We start from the raw sequence: 27,754 nt of genomic DNA on the forward strand, positions 1-27,754 counted from the left end.
GCTTTTATCACCAGTGTTCAGCAAACTAAGTGAGGCATGGTACAGAGTGTCAAAAATCCTTTTATTTGTTGGCAGTTTTTTTTCCCATTTATGCTAAGAATACTGTCGACTCTCCTGAAACTGACCATCTGGCCCAAAGCAGCTGAACAACAAAAGCTCAGATCCCTCTTCTGATCAGTCCATTTTAAAACAATGGTGAATTCAGGCTTGGCTAAAAGCCCTTCTCTAAAAATACCCTCCTGTCATGCAACATAGATGAGCGCATGCTCGTGGCTTTACTGTCAAGAAAAGACGCCCAAGGAGAGTGTTTTGACACCGACAGGCTTCCCGTTCTCAGCAGAGACATGAATAAGTAACCGGGCCTCGCTCACCCTCTTGTTTGAAGCCTGGACTGTGGCAGCTGGCTCTGCGTTTTTTTTTTGTTTTGTTTTTTTTTGTTATCTGAAGCTTTGGGGGGATTGGAGACCAGTTTGTGTGTGTGACTGTGTGTTGTGTTGTCCATGCTTGACAAAAAGAGAGCTTGTTTGTGTGCTTGTCCCAGACTACATTTAAATGTGTGTGTGTTTGGAGATCTCTGCATATGTGTGTGTGTGTATGTGTGTGTGCGGCTGAGCAGCAGGATCCTGGCTGTCACTCTGCAGAGCGGTGACAGTCGTGGTGAAGCTGCGCGGCTCTTCAGTGCTGCCGTAAGCAGCGAGGAGATTTGGAGGAGAAGGTTTTTGCCATCAATGACAAGCCGGTCGTTATATAAGTTTCTGTGTAGTTCATCTCTGCCAGGGGCGCCACTTAGGAAGAAAATATCCTCTCACGTTGCACCTGAAAGTGCAGCGCCTCGACGTCTCTGCTTTCTAGTTTTCTGAAGTTTTCTGGCACTTGTCAGTCTCTTTTTCTGTCTTCCAGACATTTGTCTTTTTTCCAGTCTTTCCACCTTAATGAAGCGCACACAGGCACACAGACTAAACTTAGCACACTGTGATGGTAATTGGAAGAAGTTTTATCGCCGATTTGAGTACCCAGCTGTGTCTGGCTCTTGTGTGTGTCCTCACGCAGGTGCTTGCATACAGATATATTTCCTCTCTAAAACAGGCAAATTGCGGCCCACACAAACACACGCTAATTAACATCTATTCATTCAGAGTAGCTCAAGGGAAAGTTTCCATTTTTTTGGAAGCTAAGTTTTCCTCTCATTTCTTATTCTCTGGCATTGATTCAGCTGTGTCTTCCACTCTGGATGCTGCCTTAATCTGAATATTTCTCTTAATTTCCTCCAGGGGAGGCTTGATATCCTCATTAATTACTGTACTCGCTGAATTAATAAGTGAAGTCAAGTAGTTCTAGTATGGGCAGTGATGAAATAAAAAGACATGCTGCCCTACTTCCCTTTTCTTAATGTGTGTTTAGAGTCCAACAAACCCTGTCGCCCTCAAATGAATGAAGTTAAATTTTTCCCTCCAAGCTTCAGATGTCCACAGGTGGTGTTTCACTGGCTAAATACGAGCCTTCCAGTTTAGCAGTCATGCATCTGTTTTTTCTCTGAATTAAGCTTTAATTAATTTTTGTCCATATTTTTACACAACCTCCGTTTTACTTTGTGAAAACATCCTGTTTTGTGTTTGGGCTCTGCACGTTTAAAAAGCTCAATTTTTATTCCCTTAAATGTCATATCTTTTTCGCACACCTTGACATACTGTATATCAGATGTTAACTCTATGTTTGCTGTACATTCTGCCATGGCAGCTTGTCTTTCTCTGAGCCTTCCTCTCAGCACGATGATCTTTGGGCCATATGTCCCTCTGACTGTGAAGCACAGTTCTGTCTGTCAGGGGCAGGTAATTCATCTGCTTAGACTGAGAGGTGAAAGACACCAGGGCCCGTAGTGTCTTAGCAGAAAATAATAACTCAATTAATTTTGAGGTATTATCACAAAAAACACACAGATAAATTGCACCATAGCCACCTCTGTATTATATTTTACAATGTAGGCCACCAGAGATAGACTGCTATATGTAAGCCCAATAAAAAAAGCTATAGAACTACTTCCAGTTCCAATGCACTAGTTTGGATTTTCAATTCCACATTTTAGACACAATTTAGCGCTTAGTCATTGGTTAAAAAAATGTAGTTTGACATTTGGTTAAATAAGAATATTGATACCATGCATAGTGGTATGCTAAATATGAAGCTACACCTAGCAGCTACTTACCTTAGCTTAGAATAAAGACAGTAAACAGCTAGCTTGGTTCTATGCAAAGGTTAAAAGATAGCCCACTAACACCTTTGCAGCTCCCTTATGAACAAATGAGGTATTGTCTGTTAGTAAGTGAATTTTGTAACCTCTTGACAGAGCCATGCTAGCTGCTTCCCCCTGTTTCCAGTCTTTATGCTAAGCTAAGCTAACCAGCTGCTGGCTCCAGCTTCATTTTACATTTTAGACACAATTTAGCACGAAGTCATTGGTTAAAAAATCAACTTTGACATTTTGGGTTTGATGAGAATATTGACACCAGGCATAGTGGTACGCTAAATATGAAGCTACAGCCAGCAGCCAGTTACGTTAGCTTAGCATAAATACAGGAAACAGCTAGCTTGGTAGAGAAAAAGGTGGACAAAAACATCAGCCTACCAACACCTTTATAGTTCCCTAATAAATGAATGACACATTATATGTTAATTGGTGAGCTAGAGGTATTGGTAAGTGAATTTCATATGGTTGACAGAGCCATGCTAGCTGTGTCCCCATTCCCAGCACTGATGATAAATTAAGCTAACCGGCTGCTGGCTACAGCTGACAAGAAAGTGGTATCAATCTTATCATCTAACTCTCTGCAGGACATAAGCATTTTCCAATGGTTTAATGGTTTAAGTTGAATTTCTTTGTTTTCACCACATACTAACATGCAATACAAATTACCTTCTGTAGGGTAGAATACTGGTGTGTTGAATGTGTCTTAGAGGAGACTGATGATACTGAGTTCTTTATGAAGAACCAGCAGCTACTGTTGAATCATAATTCACAAGATATTAAGATATAGAAGAGATTATATTTGATTTAAGACATTCAAGGTGCAGAAAGGTTCATGACCACAGAAACAGAGCGGCACACAAAGACAGCAGCAGACACACACCGGAGATGTCTCAGGCGAGGTCCCAGAGGTGATCTGTCCACCTGGACTCATCAGGTTGGACCCTTGGGTGATCAGGTTGAAGGGGTAACGCTGGGTGAGGTCAGACCTGCCCGTTTTTCTCTCTGATTGATGACAGGTCCCATATGTTGAAGTTCTAGATCAGCTCACACAGGTCACTGCAGCCTCAATACCTGCCATACTTCTTTTGTATGAGAGTTAAGGGATTGTATGAAAATGACCAGACTGGGGAGGGTTTCTTAACCTTCTGCTCAACTGAGTTGGTTTGAGCTGTTTCGCCGTTAAGAACTAAAAGAGACAAAGCCTAAAAATGTTAAATATTATTTGTATTTTCTCAATAAAAAAAAAATAAAAGAAGACTTGCATCAGATGATGCCCAGGCCTAATATGTAGGGGAGGCTAACGTAAATAAAAAATATAGTAGGAGAAAAAGGCAGGTCTCTCCCCTGCTCTCCCCTCAAAACCTTAGATGGCCCTCCCCTCAGCAAACAGAAAATAAAATCCCTTCTGTTTCTTACGGAGTCGTAATGCTTTTACTTGAGAAAAAATGCCCTGGTTTTCTGACTTAATGAGGTTGTTATCTCAGAATTATGAGAAAAGTTTTGACGGATGAAAATTGCTGCCTTTGTTTTTTCTGAATTAACGAGATACTAATCTGGCAAAGTTTTTTTTTTCTTAATTTATGAGATTATCTCAATTATTCAATAAAAGAGCAGATTTTCCTCAAGTGAATGGATTACGTTTCCAAAGTTTTCTGACCTTTCTTACCCCATTAATAATTTTCATACAATCCCCAACTTTCCTCCATTAGTCAACTGTTCATTCATGCTTTACTTTTTACAGAGGAGAGGAAAAAATTTAATTATTGAGAAAGCTTTCAGAAGCTTTTGACATCCTACTGTTATGTCCACAGTTTGGGGATGAGTCAGGAACCTTTGCTGCCTGTTGTTCTCTTCTGTATCTCCATGTTTCTCTTCACCTATATGCATTTTACCTTCCACTCATGCAAATTAGCCCAGCCATTCAGAGGTCTGATGGTAGTGTGTGTGATTTATGGGAAACAGTGATGCCATAATGATGACTCATCTTAAAGTGACACAAAGGGGACATAAGAGGGTAATAAGACATTTATATCCCTCCCTGGTGCATAATGCACGTGTTGAAGAGGTCACACGTGAAGAATGTACGACAGCTCATGTGAATTAATGCAGTCATGCAGCTATTGCATGTTGATGACTGTTGTCTGTTAAAACTGTTGTACCACAAAGCTACATTAGAAATAATGTGATGTAATGGTAGAAGAGAACAAGAAGGTGACCCGCGGATCTTAACTGCGCAGTGATGTAGTCCTGTATTAGAAAGAGAGCGATTCCCTCCATTACCCGCAATGGTTCCAATATATCTCGAGTGTTAACGCTCTGGCGATTTAAAACTTTTAATCGAATAAGTTTGTCTAGTTAAAAGGCTGGGTGTTTACAGAGGAGAGAGCCGCAGCTTATTTGACTGTTGATGCAGAGCTCGTGCCCCTGAGAGTTTACTTGGATTGGGAATTAATTTACAAGATTGAATTGTCTGCATGCTTTTGAAGTCGAAGCATCATCTCTCTTACGCAGCTGGAAACAAGTTGTGATAACAAGAAAAAACAACCGTAAAATGAAAGCATTACATTTAGCTCTTGTTTTCATCTTAAGGGTATCTTGTGCCTGAATGATGGCGCGCTGGAGGCAGTTTTCCCTTTAACTTTACCAGCTCGCTCTCATTCTATTCATAACTTTGGAAACAAATGGAGCTTTTGAAATAATTTGCCATATTTATTTGTATATACACCCAACAGAAGAGACTTAGAATGGTCTTAAAGTAGAGGAGACACAAGAGTATTTTTTGTTACAGAACCCTAATGTGGCTGTAGATAATGGGGTTCATTTGTCTGCAGTACTGCTGTCTATATATAGGGCTAATGCAAGATAGATTTTAGGATAAGTAGACTGTGTGGGACTTCTGCTGCAGCTGCATCAATTCTTTTGGTTGAAAATTTTCGAGGATATGACTCCATTCATCATCTGACAGGCCTAATGAGTTTGTGGAGATAAGAATCGACAAAGCTCCTATCATTGCTAATTCATTTTAGTGCCGTGGAGCCCGACTCTGTTGTGGATTATGAAAATGTAATCTTGTTAAATGACGAGTGTTATGGCTTAATTAAGGCAGTCAAACATTTATGAAGCTGCGCTGAACCTGTTACTGTTTGTGTTTCTCGTTTTTGATCAGTGGACCTGTAAAAAGATGTCAAACAAAATATGAATATAATATCCAATTCATGAATTCTGTTTCTAACCTCATCATCATTTATCTTTCATTGGCTAAACAAATTTTTTTTTTAAAAAAAGCCAAAAGATAAAGATGATAAAAGAGGTAAAAGACTTTATAGATCTTTTATTTAGGTGTCAAGTTTGAAGTTTCCAGTTACAGTTAATTGTGACAACTTTGTTTCCCATTGAGAGAATCGACTGTCGGTTCCTCATCGTTGATTCTGGACAAGTTCCAAGTTCTCTGGTGGTGGGATTCAAACCTCAGCTGAGGGGCTTGGGAGAGCTGCTACTGTGCTGCTGCTGTCTGTCAAGCTGTTAAGCCATGATCCTGGATAGATAAAGGGTTTCCTGTGCCAGAACAGAAGATGACATTAGGTTTGGTAGTGAACAGTTTGCCCATTACATCTCCCATGAACCCATGATGACATGTTTAAGCTGCTTGTTTTGTCTGACCAACAGTCCAATATTCGATTTACTTTTATCATAGAAAAGTAAGCAAACAGGCAAATGTTCTGACTCGAGAAGCTGTTGACATTTTGCTTGAAATATTTAAATAACGAATCCATTGTCAGAACTGTTGCAGATCATTCTTCTTTCTATCAACTAATTGCTTAGTCGACTAATTTTTTCAGCTCTACTGTCAAAGTCTTCTCAAGTTCATGCATTTTGATCATCGGAAGTTGTAGACGAAACTTCATTGTAGTTGTGTTGGGTGTTCCTTAAATGTTTTAAGAAAATACACATATGCTATGTACAGTACAGTGTATTTAAAAACATGATTAAGTCTGGAGTACTACTGGCCCATGATAGAGTGCCGACCATCTTCTAAGCCACAATGAAAATTAATTGATTCACACAGGAGTTTGTCATTCGTACTCTGAATATAAATAAGGTGCCAGAGTGCTTAAAAACCATCCAAATACAGCTTTAAGGGAGGATCCCCCAATGCCTCCGACAGAGGTCCATGCTAAGCTCCAAATGTCCGCACCTGACCTGGGCGGGGCTGCTGTGACTGGATTTGTGTCTTGGCAAAGATAAGTGAGGACAGCAAACGCTAAAAACAGGCAATTCATTTATTGTATATACTGATAAATATGATTGTTTGTTTATTGACTGGCCTCTCGTCTTTTTGCAAAAGTGCCCCCCAGGTAAAGCAAGTTGAGAATCCTTTGTTTAGTGCGTCTATCTCCTTTCAGACCAGAGGATGAGGAGGTCAGTGGCTGGGCTGGCGGTGGCTCGCGAGCACTTATCTGGCCTGTTTGTTTGCACACTTGCCAGCAGTTTGCCACAGACTTGAACAAACCCCTGCCGGGGTGCATTGGCTCGCTGGAAACCCCACGCTGCTCAACAGCTAAAGATTTTGTTGTCGTCTTTGACTGCATTGCAGCAGGAAGCCAGGACGTTTTTTGAGCAGCCCAGCCAGGCAGCGCTGACGTCCTGCTGTCTGTCACTGCTTGGCAACAGACACATTTTCAGCCCGTCCCTCCAAGGTCACTCTGTTCCTTTCTTTAATTGAGTTGTGCTGAGCTGAATTGGATTCCACACTCGATGACGAGTATGATCACTTTTTTTATCAACATGCAAGAGATTTTTCTCTTCCTTTGACTCAACACTTTAAGAATCCAAAACATTTTTATTCAAACACGTCGTCCTTTTTCACAACATTGATTCAACCTGTATCCAGCTCTTAAGCTCTTTACTGAGGAAAATTACACTTCCAGCATCAGAGACAAAAGTTTGATTGCAGTGAAAGAAGAATTGGGTGGTTATCAGAGCACTGAACAGAAGGAGGAACGGATGAAGCAGGCTCATACTGTTTGTGATATCTTGGAAGAGATTTCTGGTGGCATTTACTGAACCTCTGACATCAGACGTCAACGAATAAAGTCGTGATTCTGAGCAAGTCTGTGCGAATGTGAATTAGGTAGGCACTGATGTTAGTCTTCCTGGATAAATAAAGACGAGTCAGTGCTCGAGAGTCATGAATAATGTCCCAACACGAGGCTGTATGGACGGACTTTTCTGAGCATCTCACGTATTATGCATGAGATCACTTCCAGTCAGAGGCATCCGGCAAAGACAAGGCACAGCCGGCTCTCATCCAGCACAGCCCTTCCTCCTCGATTTGGCTCGATTCTGCATTGTCATCCTCCTTTAATTAACCCTTAGTAGCCCGCTGCTGACGACATGTCTGATTGCCTCTCCAACGGCTGAAGGGCCCATCCTGGTAGGGAGGGGAGACGAAGAGAGAGGAGGGGGAGCCAGCGGCAGCAGCACGGGGTGAAAGTGGAAGAGTGAGGTAGTCCTTTCTTCCTTTGTCTCTCGTTCCCATTTCCTCTCTGGGCTCCCAGTCGTCTCACAGCTTCTGGCTTCTCTGCCAGGTGGGGTTTTGCCTCCTGTGGTAGTAGGCGCGGTAGAGAAACAGAGTTCTGTGGCAAGACGAAAGGCAGCGTCCATCCCACAAGAGGTGAGTTGACAGCAAAGCTGGAAACTATTCTTCACACACAACCTGTAAACAGCTGATTGATGCTTGTGTGTGCTGTGTGTTTGCAAGAGTTGAGCCAGACTGTCTAGTTTTGTTCTGATAGGCTGGCTCTTTGTGTACTCCATCAGAGTCAGGGAGAAAGAGCCAGCTTTGGCATGAGAAGAAGAGTAAAGTCATTTCAGAGGATGTCTTGGTGTTTTCTCACGTTTAATTGCAGGAGCTCAGCAGCCTTAACTCAGATTATGGTACAGGCAAATGAGGATGAGTGCTTTCCATTTACATTATAGAACCCTGCTCTATATGTGTGTTTGTGTGGGAGGGAGAGGAAATACAGTGCATTTGAAAGTTTTGATTGTGACAGATGGTTGTCAGGGGGGTTGGAAAAGGACGTCTTTGTTGTGGTTTTTCTGTTTTCTGCTCTGAGCACTGTGTACATCGTGATTTATTAAGGTACCTGAGGCAAGCATCCAGAAAACACAATGACACATCCTTAAAGTTTGGATTTTAGGCCTTTATCTGATTTTGTAGGTGCATTTATGTATTTTAGACCAACTTACATGCGTTTGAACAAGCTTTTATTTATTTTTTTGTCTATTCTTTGACCATCTGTTGTGTTATTTGTTGAAATGTAGGTGCTGTGAAGCCATTGTAGACTGCAGATAGAAAGTGAATGAACTTAAGCAGACTTCAGCTAACGTCAAAAGCAGCCAATTGAAGTGCCAAGCACTCCAGGAAACAGGGGAAGAATTACTTTATTTGAGATAAAATGACATGACTTGCTAATGAAAAGGTTTCTAGTCTCAAAATTATTATTACAAACACAATGAGGGTATTTGAGTTGGTGATCATTAGACCTTGGTGCAGGCTTTAGTTCATAGTAGAAAAAGCTTATTTGTTCATTTAAAAATTCTCTGCCCATTCTTTCAGCCTCCTATTCACCGTCAATCAAGCAGCATCAAAAGCCTCTGTCCTCATTCCAGCTTTGAGAAAAGAGTTGTTTATCTGTACACAGATACCAATTGAATTGTTGACGATCGAAGGATGAGGAAATAGGAATTAATTTACAAGGTGTTTTTTACTTTTAATTGCTGTCAGATGAGAACTGATTTTTGATCTTGTTATCAATATATTTTCCAATTCATCCACAGGATTTTAATGAATTTTATCTGAAGCTAAAACATCAAATGACCAAAACTGGAGTTAGGATTTTCATGATAATGAAATTCTCAATTAAGTGTAAGACACAAGCCATTCATGAATCCAAACTGGTCCCAGTGTCTTCAAATGCCATTACATGTGAGCATTTTTTCCCCCTCCGTTTGTTACGTAAGAGGTCCTCTGAGTAAGCGTTCCTATCTATAGACATCCCATCTTCACTTACTTCAACACTATCCCCCCCTAATATTCATCAATCCCCATCAACCAAATCTCATTAATTTCCATGATATAGTGTAATCACCGATGTTATGCTTTGTTCATGCTGCTAATAGCATCTTCTCCTCTGGGCCGTTGAAAGAACAAGACCAAGTGTATTGAATATTGCATGAGGTAATGTTTGCATGGTTGAGTGGAGCCACAGCGGTGCATTCATAGCATGGGAGCAGCTAAATGCTGCAGCGCAGCAGGCACAAAAATCAAGGATTTGCAACAGAATCCGCAAAGAAATAAAAACATTTGATTCACTCTTTTCTCTGGTGAAGTGGCATCTTCCCACCTGGTCCGACCCTTCGGCTGGTGAGCAGCTCTGCTCATGCTATTTGGGGTTAAGTGCGTTGCTCCAAGCACCTCAGCAACATCTGAAAAGGAAGGAGAGTCATTCTTATAGACTGTGCATGCTGAGATTTCCCCAACAGGTTCAGGGTTTTGAAAAACAGGTCATATCTTTTTATAGCACTAGTTATCATACAAGACCATACCACCCCTGTTATACACTGACTGATAAAAGGCTGCACTATGTGGGGCATTACAGTCTAAGGCATCACAGTTGTGTTTGTCCAATGAACAGAACCATCACAGGGGAAATACAATGTGTTTTCAGATGGATTTTGAGGGGGAGAGTCTGACTCGTTTGGCACCATCTGCCCATTTCTCTGCCTCGCTTATGAGAATGGGAGAGAAGGCAATATTCTCCACAGCCGTCTCCTCTCAAGCATTCTGCTCTGTACATTGTTGCTCATTGTTAATTTAGGAAGTTATGACACATAAGTCCGGCTCACCCGCCCTCGCTGTAAGGTTACTGAGTTCGGCTGTGCCATATTTAAGGATGCGACCCCCCCCTCCTGCAGGAGATGCGGTGACGTGCATGTGAAAGTGTGCAGGTCTGAGGGGGAGGAGCTCGCTTAGCCACGGTTCTGTTCTGTCGGAGCGATCAGAGCTGATCCAGGGAGTCGGCCCGATGAAATATTCAGCCCCTTACAGTCGAGCGGGCTCTCAGGAGGAGGAGCGCAATTTAGCTTTGTTGTTCTTGTTTTTATATCAACCCTTTATCCCTTGAAGATCCACAGAGCACTGATGCTCCTCTTCAGCACTCCCCAGCTTCCTATTCACACAGACAAACACAGTCATCTATTACTGTTGGCTGAGCAGCTCCACTGGAGCAGCTGGGGCACTGAGGATGGCTTTCCCTGACCTATCTGCAGGGTTTGTAGGGATGTTGATCAATATCAATGACTCAGCCATTACCTCACTGTGTGCAGAGGTATATGGCTTTCAGAAATCATTTCCTGACCCTTCTCTAGTTTGAGATTGGAGTTTCAAGGTAATCTCTGAAAGGACGCTGGTGCTATGGAGTGAAATAAGCTACTTCCTTATTTTGAAGAGTCATGTCCTCCTGCCTTTAAAGCAACCGCTAAGCAATGTCTGCTAGATTGCATTCCCTGATAGACCTACCTTCTATATTCCTGCCTTCTCATTTGCATTATAAACGTGTTCCACAACCCTCTTTCATGATGTAACATCCTTTTGGGGTGTGTGATACTTTTTACCTTGTTTGCATTTTTTTAGAATATATTTTTTGTTTAAATGACTCAGTTTTCTAGTTCTTTAGTTTTTAATTGCTAATACATATTAAAATCATAATAATTTCAGTCCGGGTCAGTTTTAGCTGTCCACGGGAACAGTCTCTTTCTATCAAAAAGTATGGAGAAAAAAAAGTATTAACAGCTCGTTTGTACGATCCTTCAAAGAAGAGCATTCACTTTGTTCATGTGAGCGCACATGTGTGTCTCTTGTGGCAGATACCACAGTGATGATAATCAAAAGGAATTTTACAAATCTTTTAAGGCAACATAAATAAACTTATCAAAGACAAATACCCAGTCTATGTGATGGGTAAATTGGCTTTCTATAGTTGGTCTCCACCCTCCACTTGCCCACAAATGGGTCATTTAAGTGACACTCCCACACTGCCACACAACCCTGGGGCTAATTGCCACAATGCCTGATTTGGTGTGAATGCAGCCAAACAGCTCACTGGTTTTGCTCCTTCCCATTCCATTACTTTCTGCAATATATAAAACTGATCTGCTGTCAGAAGATGCTTGTCTTGTTTTGTAAAAACATTTTTAATGAACAGGAGTGGTCAGTGTTGACCTCGGTGACAAATACAAGGCATTTTCAATGAATGCTTCACAATAAAGGTCACCCAGTTTTTTTGCCAGTTGAGCACTTAATATGAATTAGCAGCAGTAGGAAGTGGTCAATTAGCTTTAGTTGTAATTGATGGCTCTGATATGTCTGATATGCACTGTGATAAAAAAAAAATTACCATCAGTACTGCTGGATTACATGCTGCATTGTGTCCTGTGGAACCTGTACACTTGTGAAGGCAATTTAAAGCCAGGGCAGTTATGGCGGACCCTGCCACTACCAATGAAAGCATAGAAAAAGGTCATAATAAAATGTAAATACATTGAATGGCAATCGTTATAGCTATATTGAAAAAAGTGCTGACCATAAATACTATTAAAGTTTGAGCTTTTGAGAAAATTTAAATTTTCTCACTAGGTAAACTTTGATTTTAACTTTAATGTCAAACACTGAAGGCCTGTGTCTGTCATGATAAAGGATGGTGGACTTTGTAAACACCAGGGACAACAATGTCATTAAGGACTTCATGGTTCTATTTCGAACAAAGTCTAATATTTTCTTTTGGATAAATATATTAGAAGCCAAAGATGAATTACATAAGCCCCTTTAAATGCTTTCTCAATAGCACTTTGTGTGTGTATTTTGTCCTCTAGCTCTGTAACTATCTTGCTACAGCACTAGCTTTGAGGCTAATACATTTACAACTTCTTTACCGGTGTTTCTTCAAGATAATATGTCCATTGTTTGCATTTCCATTCAGCACATTCGTTCTGCTTTTTATTGTTTTCCATTATACTAACTCAGTTTGTTAATTAACACCAAATTTGCTTAAAGAATTACATTTCCAGAAGTGCATGCAAAAGCTAAAGGGCTTCTTGACTTTGTGATTATGACTCCAAGAGCTATTCACTGTGACTCATTATGTTAATTAAGCAAGAATTACCCAAAGAAATAGTTAGAATCATATTACCCACAGTTCAGACTAATTCCCCAGAAAGGAGATTTTCAATATTGTATTAGAGAGACCACCCTAGGAGGAACGAGCGATATGTTGCAGCCAGGGGAAAAGACTCGTGTTTAGATAAGAAGTGGAAGTCACTGAGCTTCTTCATAGCCATCTGCCTCTGCCTTGCTTATTATGATGATAGACTAACCACCCTCTCACTGCTGTTTCACCATTCCCCCTTTTTGTATTACCCAAGTAAATGTGCAGCACTTCATGATATCAAGTCCAATATGTCTCAGTTTGGAGGAAATTAATAGCGATGTGGCGAAAGTAACCCTTTTCTCACTTTAAAAGAAGCTTGAATGATATTTGAGATGTGCAATTAGACATAAGGAGCAATCAGCACTTGTAAAAGACCATCTGTGTCTTTGATATCTCTAAATTTCATCTTTAAAGCATGTTTCTCACACGTTTCTTCTCTAATGCTTGTGTGCTCTCAAAGCCAATATTTTTTACTCATAATAAATAGAATTATATATACATACAGACAGTTTTTCTGTATGTCTGCAGGCAAAACTTGGGTTTTGGAGTGCAGCCAAGTCACTTTGGACTGCTTCATTTCGTTGGGAGCATTAAATTTGGCTCCGTCTGCCCCTGTTGTCTGTCACGCACTGAAGTGTGGTCTCAGAGGAAGCTGTAGAGTGCACTGCAACTCCCCTGTCACTGTCGGCTGAGCAGAGGGGTAACTTTAAATCAGATTGTCAAGGTGACCCAGCAGCCACTGCCAGCGCCAGAACTTAAAGACCCCGCCCAGCAACAACTTCACATTTAACCTCAACACTCAGACGTATTTCTCAAATTGCTGTTGGCTTCTTTGAATAAGTCAGAAGCTGCTGTCAGATGATGCTGCCCTCAACTTGAAACAAAGCAACCGTATCAGCAAAGACAGGCTTAAGTGTAGATGAGAGGAAATGATTAAAGGGGAACAAGCCAGGCATGTTTCAAAGGCATCGATTTTCACAGACTTTGTTTGCTATAGACTGGTGCACACAGAAACACTTACTAAACACTCTGTTCAACTTGCGTTTGATATCAGAGCTCTTTTCACATCACTTAGCAGCAGCCTCCTTTTTATTAAAGAGCAGCAGTGAAGCTGTAGATACAAAGCTCCGATTGACAGCAAGGATGTCATTTATTTTTCGTGTGACAAGCCGCTCTGTGCTTCAAACATCCATCTCTGAGGCATCTTTCCGATAATGGCTTTGAATTGAAGGAAAATGAAATCCCAAAATGACAGATTAAGGATGGCAAGCTAAGCAATTGGTTATGATGTGCAATAACACAAAAGCCTAGAGCCTCCTTTCTTTTTCATGGCTTCTTCCTTTCTGAACAGAATGTTTTTAAGCCACATGACCACACAGAAGACATATAGAAATGGGATTTTTTTATTTTCTCAGCTTAAAATTCTGAATCATTTGAACTTAAACCATTGTCTTGGTGAATAATCGATTCTGATTGACTGCAGGGGATGAGGTGTTCATTATCAGGAAGTAACAGCCTCCTCATCGTCCATTAATACCTGATAATGGACACCTCATCGGGCATTATCCCTTACATATTATATACAGCTATAAAATTCCATCCCAAAATAAAAAGCCTGCTCTTTGTAGTTCATGCAGTTATAAGTCTCAGACCTGGTCAAACTCTGGCTGTGAAGATAAATGCTGCTCATTTTGATTCTGTCATAAGAGCAAATCAGTTTCCCACTGCACCAGTGGACAGCTGGGTTGCAAGGTGTCTGCTCTGCACTACATTCATTACAAACCTTTTACAGGTGCCAGGTTAATACAGACTATCTATTCATTTTACATATAGATTCCAGTAACAGCTCCTTACATCTCCACACAATCAGGCTGCTTAACATTTAAGATTCAAGATTGTGTCATGTTAAGAGGTTTGTTTTTCATTTTCATGACTATTAAGACTCCATTCAATAAAAGGATTCAATAAAGCTAATGAATGACACGCATGTTTTAAGCGTAACGACACTTATGGTTATTGATCTTCTGAACAAACTTTAGAAAATCAATAGCACCATTATCGGCTACTGTACATGCCCACACATCTCCAGCGCGCCCACATTTCCCCTCCCTTCTTCCTCTGTGAGCCTTTTAAAGAATGAGTCATTATTCTCTCATTTTCCGCCTGCCTTCGGGTCTCATCCTCGTCTGCCATGAATTATAGATGGCGAGCCTGAATTGACTGGCCAGAAAAAAAAAAAGCGTAATTAGCTTCTGGAAGTAGTTTTGGATTTTTATTTTAAAAAATCATTTGGAATGCAGGGTGTGTTTGGGATCCATCAGACTGGAAACACACATCAGGATGAAAGGATGAAAGGAAACTGTTGGCTCTTTGTTATCTGTCACTGTGATGCCGTTGTGTTAACAGTCATTTTGTTAGTATTGATTGTCATGACTCGCTCTGTGTCTGCTGCACAACACTCATTCATTCTGCCTTCTAGATTTAAATTGAACTCTTAAGGATGTTTGATCAGATTCGTCATGCAAACTAAGTGTGGAATCTCTAACACACACACACACACTGAGAGGACTCTGTGTCCATACTGTACATGTGTATGTGAGCTGTCATAGCTGTGATGCTGCACGGCTGTCATTTTATGTGTGTGTGTGTGTGTGTGTGTGTGTGAGAAAGGGAGAGAACAATGAAAGGGAAGAAGAGCTAATATATTATTATTGAAGTTGATTTATTGTGTCTGATAGCTGCGAATGGCTCTGCAGATTAGAGAAACATACTGCAGGAGTTTTCAGAGCTGTAATTTTGTTGTAATTAACCGAGTGTGTGTGGAAGTGATCGCTGTTCGATCCGTACGCTCCTCATTTACGGGGCTCTGGGTGTCTGTCAGCCCTCAACAACAGCAAAATAATGGCAGTGCCAATGAAGATCCTTTTATTCCTCCACACACTCAGAGTTAATGAGAAGCTTAACGATTAATGAGCCAATGCCTATTTTTTTTTCTCCCAAAAAAGAACTCACATACCCACAAGTCAGTGGGGCCCTAAAATGGAACACAGCTGTTTGAAGAGACAAATTGGGCAATTACAAATGATCTACAAGTCTGCTAGCCTCGCTGGCGAGAGAATTATACACATACTTGATTCCAGTTTTTTTTTTCCTGCAATCCTTCAGTGACATTAAGAAGTTTTAATGAGAGTGAGAAGATAAAGATGGCAGATGCAGTGCAGGCAGAATGCTTGTTAGTAAAGCACAGAGCACTGCAGTGTAAGGTCAGAAGAAACTGCTCCTGTTTAAATGGCCACCACTGTTACTACAACTGCTACATTTACTACGTAAAGTTGAACAATGAGCTCACCAGCCTCTTCTCTCCCCTCTCCTCTGTAGTTGGGACGACAGCAGCTCGGTGAGCAGCGGCCTGAGCGACACATTGGACAACATCAGCACTGATGATCTGAACACACCCGCCTACTCTGCTGTCAGTTCATCACGCAAAAGCAAGGGAGCCCAGGTAAGGACATGCATTAACTATTTAGTATTGTATTAAGTTTAGTGTTGCCATGACTTTGCCTCTAGCGCCATCATCAGGTCAAAAATGTAATTTCTCACATACTTTGGATTATGACCAAATACCTCCAAGGGGTTAGCATTCCCATAAGCCTCAGGTGTACTTTGTTTAGTGCTAATTAGCAAACGTTAGCATGCTAACATGTAAAACTAAGATGGTGTGCATTGTAAACATTACGCATACTGAACATACGCATGTTAGCATTGTCACTATGAGCATGTTACCGTGTTAGCATTAAGCTCAAACTACCACTGTGTCTAAATACAGCCACCTTTTAAAGCTGTCTTGAAAAAGGTGGTTGCTAACGAGTGGCTAAATGAGTACGTCAAACATCAGCCTCATTGTAGTGTATTGTTTGCTTTTTTTTCTTCTGGTGATTGCATTTACATCTCCAAAATCATTACAGTGGTGTTCATTTGCGAATATTATCTTGCTGAAGAAAATGTGCAAGTTTCATAAACTTTTGCATGCTGCAGAGCTTATTTTCTGCGGTAATTCGAAATCAAACCGAAAAATCCTTATAGGCTTTTTAACAAAGGGAACCAGGACGACTCTAACTTCCCTGTCGGCCCACAGAAAAACATGTCATCCCTGGAGCACTCTATACAGTAGCTTATAGGTGGAGTTGATCGCCACTAGTAGTGTAGTGATTTCCGTTTAAGCCAGTTTTCAGTTTAAGTTTCATTTCACTGAAAGGGACATTCCACTGAATTTACACATGAAATTCGGTTTGCTTGTTATGAAAAGCTCTACCCAGCCTGTGAAAACCATTGTATAATGTCTTCTGTGGCTCAAAAGGAAGCTCTCCAAAGTTTAAAAAAATGATTCTGATGATGTCATCAGGGTAATTTCAGTTTAGGCTTGAGCCTCATATGACATTCAGAGTGTATCTATGATACAGAGTCTAATTAAGGCTTACTGCACACAGTTCTCAAGGAGATGGTTAAGTAAGTGCACAGTAGCTATGGTGCTAACTGCGCTAACAACAGCAACAGTGCTGACAGAGATAATGGTGTTAACCTTGTATGGGAACCAGAGGATGGGTGCTACATTTCTGCACTGCGACTGTCCCGATATCAGCAGTACCACCTTATGAGAGCAGTGTAGAGCGGTTGTGATTATCTAGCTAGTGCAGGTACTTACAAGCACTAACATGCATGTGCAGCTGAACCATCAACGGAAACACACATCAGAGGAGCTTAACTTTTTCTCTGCTCAGGGCGCCATAGCTCTGCTATATCTTTTCATAGCAAATAGTGATTTGCTGCTACGTATATTAATACTCTGAATGTCGAATACAGGACCTTTAAACGAAAGCTTGTGTTATAAACTGAGGGTGTAGAGTTTAAAAGAAGTGGGCTTATTGGCAGGAAGATTTTATTTTAAAGATGGTATTGAGTTGGATCATGGGAACTGTAGGTAGTGTGTTTGTAGCTTGACCCATACCGGGGGAGTAACATCAGGACATCTTGGCAGATTTTGATCATTCTTTTTTTAATCTGTCTCTTGTGAGTCCCTCAACTTTATGAAAGTGCGATACTAAATCACTGGAGTACAGCTTTAACACAGAACATGAGAGGAAAAGTTTACAAAGCATTTACAGAAACTGATAGCAAATAAGCTCTTAAAGATGGAAGACAAGCCTCGTTTTGTGCTAAAAACTAAATCTCCAGATCTAACCAAACTTCTTCATCAAATGTGGAGATACAAGCATGTTGGTTGAGTATGAAACCAAGACCAGTCTATGTGTGAGCTCTGAAATCACAGCTGAGGGAATTAGTTGCAAACTGAAGGCCACTGCTCAGCTCTCCTCACAGGCTTTTGCTATATTCTGCCAAGTATCTTTGGCCCCTCATGAAATACTCAACAGACTGGGCTCTTAAGAGACTCTGGTGTTGCTAGGGAGACTGGCCATCTGTCAAGGTAGGCTAGCTATCACTGCTGTGTGTGTATGTGTGTGTGTGTGTGTGTGTGTGTGTGCTTGTGTCCCAAAAGAGGAGATCTGAACATGGGTGATTCCAAAGATAGCTACGACTTCACACACAGACACACACCCCGCTGCTCTGTTTGTGCAGGGACTTACATCTCTTTGTGGTGGCTGTATGTTTTTATATAACGCTTCTTAAAGGATCATACCTCGGATTTATGTTTTAGATTTTAAATTACAAATTAGCCAAGACTTGATTGCTACCAAGTATGCAAAGAAAATGACTTAAAGACACTTAAATTGCACTTTCATGACATGGTATTTTAGTGGTGAGCAGGTATCCCCCCCACTGGTGCGTTTAAGGACACTACAACATTTAAGATTTTAGTTACCGCAGTTTCTTTACTTAACTGAACCATGTATTTACATTTTCATGTGCTTTCTTTCACACCCACCATCCCTCAGTCCCAGAAAGGAGGCAGGTCCAAGCATGCAGAGCAGGAGGTGAGCAGCAGCTGGGCCGGAGCCGAGGACCTGAAGAAGGTGGAGGAGGAGCTGGACGCAAGCATGGACCCCAGCAGCGGCTCCTCCCGGTGGAAGCCTTCCTCATCCTCCTCTTCCTCTCAAGCCCAGGGCTCGTACGAGGATGCCGGTCAGAAGGCCGCTGCGCTGGCCCAGATGTCCCAGACGGGTTCGTGGAGGAGGGGCATGACGGCCCAGGTGGGCATCACGCCACCCAGGACCAAGGGCACCTCTGCTGCTCACAAAACACCAGGTAGGAGATGTTTTTTTTAACCTAGAATTTAGAGGTAGAAGTGAAGTACAATAGCGCCCCTTTCCCATAAGACAAAAAACACAAACACCCACTAACGTCTCTGTCAAAGCAACGCCCAAAAATCGTTCAAAATTTAGTCTGCACCAAGTTTCAATAATAATAACTCAGTCTGAGAGACTGAATTAGTAAGAGATATAAGAAAGAAGAGACCAAGTAACATTTTCACTGGGCTTAATGCTGCTCTCTACTGTTTACTAACCTGTTTCCAGCCTCTCTGTGATGTCAAATGTGTCAGACCAGAAAATTACAAAAAAAATCAGTTAAGGAAAGAACAGTAGAGGAAATGGTGAAAGAAATATGCAAAAAAAAAAAAACCTAAACATATTTGCATATGATGGTGCAGGTACCGAGACAAAAAAACGAAAGGCAACAAGGTACCAAAACAAAAAATGTGTCTGTCATTGTACAGGACCCTTGATATATAAAATATTATGCTAGGCAGGAAACTAAGATAATCTGTTCCAGCTGTGTTGTTTTTTATTCAGATTCGAGCGTTTCAAAGTGAATTAGTGATAAAACAACATCTCAAAAGGTCCAGTTTTCTTTTCAGTCAACAATGGTGATAAATGATGAAGCTTTGATGTACAAACATATACATGTTTCATTTGAAAAAGGATCAGTTGCAATGCCTTTGAGCTTGTTTTTCTTTTAGATAAAAAGACTCTTTAAAGTTAGTTTATTTATTATATTCCATTAACAAGTGTGCAGTCATTAATATGTATGTTTTATGTATTTGAAATGAACTGAAACTATTTCAAAACAGTACACCAGTGTGTATTTGACTAACTTTGTTAACAATGCCTAAACTTTGTGAACCCAACTTAAACTTATGGAGAGAAATATAAACCATCTAGACACTAACAGATGCATTTCCTAAGCAAATTATATTTTGGGCTATTTTTTTATCTATGCAGTAAGACCTTTCACAGTTCTAATTTATCAAGACTTTGTAATGGTCCTCTTTTACAGCAGACATTTAATTCTTAATACTAGGAAAAGCCCAGTGTCTCAGTAATTCATGACAGTGAGTCAGCATGAACAACACCAGGACCCTGAAACTGAAGCAGCTAAACAGAATTCAATCCTCACTTATTTCATTACTTAAACCTGTGCTTTTCCCTCCTGTGACATGTCAAAATGTTTTAATGAAAAAATGACTGTAATGTGCTTCACTTTTATACTAAATTTTAAAAGTTTTATTTTTTATTTTTTGGAATGGAGAGTTAGTGGTTGCAGCAAATTTCTTGCCTCTGCCTAAAAACGATCTGATGATTTTTTATTTTTTCTCCACTGATACCTGTGCCTGAAGACTGTGCAGCCGCTCTTATATTTTCAGCCCACTCAGCAAGTTTAGCAGCTTTGTTGCAGATAAGTATTGCTTTCCGATGCAGCTGAGCTGTGATAAACAGACTTCTGGCTGTTGGCCAAAATGTACACTTATTTGTCTTTTCCTGCATTGTGGCACCACAGGTGATAAAAGCAAGTGCTGGGCCAAGAATCTGCTGAGGATAATGTTTTTGTATTTGTGCTAATAAGTGTTTATGCAAATTGACAGGCAAAACTGATGATGCCAAGGCCTCCGAGAAGGGCAAGGCGCCTTCCAAGAGTTCAGCTGCCATCCAGCGCTCCCCCTCAGATGCTGGGAAGAGTAGTGGAGATGAAGGTAAGAAACCTCCCTCCGGCATTGGACGCCCACCCACCACTGCTTCTTTTGGATACAAGAAGATCCCGGGTCCCAGTGGTACCCTAATCACCTCCAGTGGTGCAACGCTCGCCAGCGGCTCAGCCACCCTGGGCAAGGCGCCCAAATCCTCAGCTGCCCTCAGCAAAGGCACAGGCATCGGTGGTGTGCGTAAGACCAGCCTGGATGGCTCACAGCCCCAGGATGACGGCATCCTACTCAGCTGCAGTGGCTCCAAAGTAACCCTGCAGTACCGCTCCCTACCCAGACCCGCTAAATCCTCCAGTGGGGTGGCAGCAGGGCGCAGCGGGCATCGCTCCAGCTCCAGCAGCATCGACTCAAATGTCAGTGGCAAGTCAGCTGGAGGAGCAGCAACGCAAGCAGGTGCCAAACGCAGGGATGGAAAAGTTGGCTCAGACCGTTCCAGTCCCATCACCATCAACCAGACAGACAAGGAGAAAGTGGCGGTGTCAGACCAGGACACCACCGCAGGACTGTCCACCTCCCCCAAGTCCAGCCCCACCTCCAGTTCAGCAGGCCAGTCCGGCCTCAGGCAGCCGGGCTCCAAGTACCCCGATATTGCTTCTCCCACGTTCCGCAGGTCAGACACACAAAACACGCCTACAGCCTCTGTTCTGTCTTTGTCCCTCGCCATGTGTGTTTCTACGTGAATCAAGCATCTCATCACATGCTGTACTTTTTCAGTCCCTCGATTATTAGCAATAGGGGATGTTCTCTTTAGTACAGCAAGCACGTCTTCAGCTGCAAGTTTAGGTCTTACTAAGATTAGATTCCAATGATTCTGATTTAATCTATTTCAGAATTTTAAGGTTGTTTTCATTCATTATGATGGACTCATGTGGTGCTCAGCAATATTTCTCTTATGCAGACTGTCACCCAGACTCCTGTAACAGAGAGGGGCATTTATCGAAGACGTCATGCATAGCAGTAAAGTCTCACCATGGCTAAATAAAACACTCTGTCATCTCTAGCAAATTTAGATATGTTTGGATGCACCAAATAAATATGACACTTAATAAATCATATTTCAGCGCCTTCGTAGAAAGATTGATTGAGCGAGTTTACTGGGCTGCACAGCCACAGGGTGCCATTACATAGATTGTTCCCTGGTGTAGGTGATAAGCTGCTGCAGATGAAACATATCTTTGCCCCGAAGATGAAGGGGTGATGGCTTTTCATTTGGGCCAGGCAAATCCAGCTCAGCAGTTTGATCAGAACAGACAGGCGACAGGAGTTTCTCGGCACGCCAGTCCCTGAATCATTAGAGGCATGCGTTCTGCAGGCGTGTCCAAACATCCGTCCCATCCGATCTGTCAAGCCCACCCGTTTCATCTGCATGTCTTCAAGCTTCTTTTTTTTTCTCTCAAGTGAGTGTCACCTATATATTTCATGTGATTGCGATGACAGACTGGGACAGGCGCAATATGAGTAGCAGGCTGTCTGAGCATATGTGGGAGGCGAACAGAGTAGAGTGGCCTAACAGATTAGGTTCTTTAAAGTCACAGGGTTGAAACGGGCAAAGCTGTGAAAGCAGATGTGTCACCGTAAATTACTGAGAGTTCGCAGCTGAAATTAGTTGGAGTTTGCTACGAGGGATAAATGAGTTGAAAAGTGTGCTCAATATTTTATCTGTAGTTTAAAATTGGTGTTACAATAAAGATGTGGGGATGTTTAAGCAGCTGTTACTGTCACTCCACTGCACTGATCCTTGAGTTTCTTGATGCGTGTGACCAATGCAGTAATACAATTTGAAATGTATTATACATTAGATAACCTCAATGATATCCACTTTCTCAAACCCAAAGTATACCAGAGTTCTTCATTTTCCAGTATGGATCTTGCAGATGCTCATCACTTGTTCTTTGAGCATTTCTAAATGACTGCACCCACCTCTCTACCCTCAGATTGTTTGGCACCAAAGCCAGCAGCAAGGCCAGCTCTCCGGGCACTCCCGACTCTGGCAAGTGCCCGTCAATACTGGGCAGCCCCCACGGCACGCTGGCGAGGCAGGCCAGTCTGGACTCGCCCTCCTCTGGCACAGGGAGCCTGGGCAGCGCTGGCGGCCTGAGCGGTGGCAGCAGCCCACTGTACGGTAAAACCCCAGACCTGTGCACCGACTCCCCGGCCTCCAGCCCGGCCTCTGGCCTCTCCCTGCCTTCCAACGCTCGGCCCTGGCCTGCCTGTAGCTCGTCAGCTGGCAGCAAGGACACACTGAGCTGCCAAAGCATGACCAGTCTGCACACCAGCTCTGAGTCCATTGATCTGCCACTGGGCCACCACGGGCCCAAGGTTACACGAACCGGCAGTGTCAAGTCCACCCTGTCTGAGGGGTGAGTAACAGGGAATACGATTGGGCTGAATCGTATTCATTGTTTCATTTGAGAACAGAGACAAAAAGTATATCTCCCTACCCTATATAGACATACAACGCAAAGGAAGCCTAAGTAATATGGTAATAATAATAATAATAATAATAATAATAATAATAATTTTAAAAAGAAATTCACCCATCCAGCACGCACTTTGTTTGGATTTACATTTCTTTTTCTGGCATGGTGTTGGTATTATCATTATTTCTAGAGTCTTACCCTTTTACCACTCACTACCACAACTGACCTGCCAACTTGTCCACATGCAGTCTACTGCATTGACCCGATAAAAGTCTTACTGTTTCTGGGATCATCATTAAAGCCATTTAACACAGTCAAGTATTAGTTGTGGGTCCAAAGCCATGCTAGAAAAAGTGCCACAATAAAGTCAAAGCATTTCAGACGCTCATTCCCATGAGAAGTCTCTATCAGGGTGTTTCCATTGTTTTGTCCACATACTGTGCATGCAGTACATCACATATCAAAGAATAAACAGGATTCAAATTTATTTTCCCTTAGTAGTTTAGCTGTATGTCTCAAAAATGAAACAATTGATTAATATTTAAATCGGCGTGTGTTTTATATTTGTTGTCTGTACTGTGATGCATTAGTAATGTTTTTGTTTTCTCCATTGTGTGTGTCTTTGTGTATGTGTGTGTGTTAAAAGTCAAGTTTGTAACATGTGGCCAAAGTCTTTTTCTCATGTAGCATAAAAACAAATGTGTTCTGGTGTTCATCTAATTCACTCATCCTTTGTGTTTTAACAGCATGCCTCTTGACAGAAACACGCTTCCCAAAAAGGGACTGAGGTACAACACATCTGCAGTCAGATCCCATTCTCAACTGCTCTTCTTTTATTCACTCACGTAGATCATTAGCATACACGTGCATGCAAATAATCATTTTAATATCAAGTGTACTTTTCATGTTGTTGTATGTGTGGCATCATCTATAGCAGTGATTCCCAACCAGAGTTACTCTTATCCCAAGGGATATTTCTGCTTGCTTGAGGATATGTGGAAATACTGTGAAGTAGCTCAACTAATTTGAAAAAGAAAATGAAATTGCCATTAAAAAAAAACACATATCCTCATGTTGAGTAAGCTACAATACCTAGTTATAAATATTTAGCAAGCAAGCAAAGATGTTTAAACTGCCAAAAGTGATGGATAAATGGTTGAAGTCGAAAGCTAACATTAGGCACAGTTAAAATATTTAGCTTCAAGTAATAGATAAACAGTTAAAATAGATGCCTTCCAGTAATGGATGAACATTTAAAATCGTTATCTCAAAATAATGGATGAACAGTTAAAAAAAGCTTGAAGTAGTGGATAAACATTCAAAATAGTCACCTTAAGGTAATGGTAAATAGTTAAAGGCTTTAAGTAATGGATAAACATTTAAAATAGTTATCTTAAAATAATGGATAAACACTTAAATAGTTAGCTTAAAGTAATGGATAAACATTTAAAATAGTTAGCTTATAGGAATGGATAAACTATTAAAATAGTTTAAAGTAATGGATAAACATTTGAAGTAGTTAATTTATAGTAATGGATTGACAGTTTAAAACAATTATCTTACAATAACAGATAAACACTGAAATATTTAGCTTAAAGTAATGGATGAACATTTAAAATAGTTAAAGTAATGAATGAACAGTTAAAATAGTTTAAAGCAATGAATAAACAGTTAAAATAGTTAGCTCCAACTGTCTCCGTCCGTCCATCCATCCGCCACTGGGTGCAGTCTCCTGGGATAATTAAGGCTCAGTTTACGGCACAAAGGAAGTGCATCAACCACATGGATGTATAAAGAGAACTGAATACAGCTTTAGAGTTGTAGGCAGGGACATCTGTCCCACAATCACACTAGAGACTTTGTCGGCTGAGTGGCCAACTTCCAGTTGAGCCGTCTGCTTACTTGAATGGGGATGAAATGTTTTAATCATGCGTCTCTTCTAGACTTTAGAAACATTATTGGACCCAATTGATCGAATTCAGATAGTAAAACAAGTAATTTTGTTTGGATTGTGATGCTCAAAATATGGAATCACTGATTTACAAACGTCTGTTTACCTAAGTAAGTCTATGGGTAAAACTCTTTTTGGGCCCAATGGCATCAAATGACAGACCCGGAAGTTGTAGTTACACGGTTTGGCCACTATGTCAAATTGGCCTCAAAGCCCAGCACACTTCCTGGGGACCTGGTCAACCATTGTACAACCAAAACACGAAGACGGTAGCGCTTTTGTTTTTCACAGTAGCTATCCCTCAGTTACAAAACAGTATCAATATAAGTTGTTTGCAATTCCTATTCCCAGTGACAAAAATGGCAGACTGTGGAAAAACCAAAGGGACTGTAGAAACTGTGGTAGTTGCTATAGGCTCTGAGGAAAACAGACATCGATCCAGCGCAAAACAAAATATAATACCACTGGATAACCAGTTGAAATAGTAATCTTCAAGTAATATATCAGAAGTTAGAATAGTTATCTAAAGCATAACTCACTCTTGCTCTTATGTAGTTTGAATGCATATATTGTAAGTTGCTGTTGACAAAAGCATCTGGCAAATGAATATAATGTAATGTTATGTAAAAGAAATGAATAAACACTTCAATAATCAACCTGAAGTCAGGCAATAACAGGCGTTGATGAAAGGGTACTTGAGTTCATCTGACAGGGCTGTTGGTGTACAAATGACTTAAAAGGTTTGGGAACCACAGAACTATAGATCAGCAAATCTTGTGATTATCTCGGGCAGCATTCGCACTGCAGGACCTCAGTTTTTAACCCATTGTTTTACCTCCACAAAATGCTGTGGCACAAAAAAGACAACTGGTCCAGATAAGATTTTAATTCTCTTTTAAGTGAGGCAAGAAATTCTGGTGCAGTATAAATGCTACTTCAGATGATCAGGCAGGAATGTGTACGTCTCTTCTTCTGTATGTCTGGCTCTCCGTATGCATCCTCATGCTCATCTCACTATTTAGGAATGCAGCAAACACAGGCGCAATGACAGAGCATTTCTTCCTCAGCTCCCTAAAATGGCCTAAACCTCCTGATAACATTTGCTCTGCTAGCCGAGGGGGAGAAGTAGAATGGATACTTTGATTTTAGCTGAGACTAAAGAGACTGAGACAGAAATACCATAACCCATTCATCACAGTGGCACAACCTCTGCAGGGAACAACCTCTCTAGCCAATTATACAGCACGGCTGCAGAGGCGTTGGATGGCGCATGCTGGTTTCAAACCTTTTTTTTTTTTATTTCGATGGCATTTGGTGCTGACGGTCTTTTTGGGCCTTAAAGCATCTGATCTCATGCTGCACTTTATGCTTGTTGGATGTGATGTTCAATACAGACTGCAGTCTTTTCTTCTCAACTGTTTTCTCTGACCACAAATTTTTACGGCCATCTGTTCACATCTTAAACCAGGCAGCATTTTTTGCCTGATCTTTAGATTTCCTAGGAGCTTAGACTAGTAATTGCCCTCTTTAGTCATATAAATAAGCATGTTGGTCCTGCTTATGGCCATTTTGAAAGCACAGAGTACACTGAGTCAAACACTGACCCTTGGATATTTCAGTCTGTTCCATGTCAACACCAGTAAGGCACAAATGCTGCTGTGTCACACCATTCAACACACTCTGAGACACCCAATCCCTGGTGGGGAGAATACGAAGCCTAGGCGTGGGGGACTGGAGCAGGGTCAGATGTGACAAGCGTATTAATGGGGGCGTCGGAAGTAAGACGGCTCTGAAAAGGGATGAGTGCAAACTCAATTATCATCCTCAGAGGATTAAATATGGCCGATTGTCATGCCTGCGATAAGGGGGCCTTCTGTTGCTGAGCCACTTTGGAGCTGGGAGAGAAGAGATGAACGGCAGTGTCAGTGTGTTTGGCAGCTTTGAGCCAAAGCAGTGTGTGTGTGTGTGTGTGTGTGTGTGTGTAGATACATGCATGTGAGTGTGTGTGTGTGTGTGTGCGCGCAGCTGCATGTTTTTTTGCCATCTGCTCACATGCTTCGATTATGTAGCTCTGCAATTATATCATCACCACAGAACCTCACTACTTGGACTTTCACGTATCTCCCTTTTTGCCTTGAGTTTACTCTGTCTTTGTGGGTGTCAGGTACCCGCCATCCTCCCGGCAGACGTCCCATGAGGAAGGGAAGGAGTGGTTGAGGTCCCATTCAACAGGGGGACTTCAGGACACAGGCAGCCAGTCCCCACTGTCACCCCCTGGAGCTTCCTGCACCACCACTGGAAAATACCACTACTCCAACCTGCGTAAGTCCGCAGGAATAAACTGTACTTGTAACACATCTTGAATAGATAGTTGAGTTATAACCTGCCAATAGGCCGTAAATACACATATATTCATCCACACTGGCAATAGCAATTGCTGGCGGCATAATGTTTTGGGATAGTTCGTACATCCCGCCCTTGTGAACGCAATATCTCAAAAACGCCTTGAGAGAAGTTCTTCAAATTTGGCACAAATGCCCACTTAGACTTAACAATGAACTGATTAGATTTTGGTAGTCAGGGGTCAAGGCTACTGTGACTTTGCGTCTGTCTCATCTTGTAAATGCAATAGCTCAAGATGTCCCTGAGGGAGTTTCGTCAAATTTGGCACAATCATCCGCTTGGACTCAAGAATGAAGCAATTAGAATTTGGTGGTCAAAGGTCAAGGTCACTGTGACCTAAGAAAACATGTTTTTGGCCATAACTCAAGATTTCTTACGCTAATTATGACAAAGCTTCACACAAATGTTTAATAGGATATAATGATGAGATGATGACATTTTATATCCAAAAGGTGAAAGGTTAGCTTCACTGTG

The 27,754-nt window shown here is 41.5% G+C and overlaps 1 protein-coding gene across 11 annotated transcripts in view; it reads left to right on the forward strand.

Moving 5' to 3' along the window:
* The window catches only part of nav3 (neuron navigator 3), a 397,873-nt gene that overhangs the window by 334,403 nt on the left and 35,716 nt on the right, over nt 1–27,754 (forward strand). For 8 of the 11 annotated variants that reach the window (XM_050035975.1, XM_050035968.1, XM_050035970.1 and 5 more), the window contains 6 exons: nt 15,892–16,015; nt 18,465–18,774; nt 20,390–21,116; nt 22,441–22,866; nt 23,673–23,714; nt 27,042–27,199. In XM_050035975.1, coding sequence (XP_049891932.1) covers nt 15,892–16,015; nt 18,465–18,774; nt 20,390–21,116; nt 22,441–22,866; nt 23,673–23,714; nt 27,042–27,199 — 1,787 coding nt within the window. The remainder of the gene's footprint in view (nt 1–15,891; nt 16,016–18,464; nt 18,775–20,389; nt 21,117–22,440; nt 22,867–23,672; nt 23,715–27,041; nt 27,200–27,754) is intronic. The other 3 variants (XM_050035971.1, XM_050035976.1, XM_050035977.1) reach the window with 3 other exon arrangements.

This window comes from Epinephelus moara, chromosome 23 (assembly GCF_006386435.1).
Source record: "Epinephelus moara isolate mb chromosome 23, YSFRI_EMoa_1.0, whole genome shotgun sequence".
NCBI lineage: Eukaryota > Metazoa > Chordata > Actinopteri > Perciformes > Serranidae > Epinephelus > Epinephelus moara.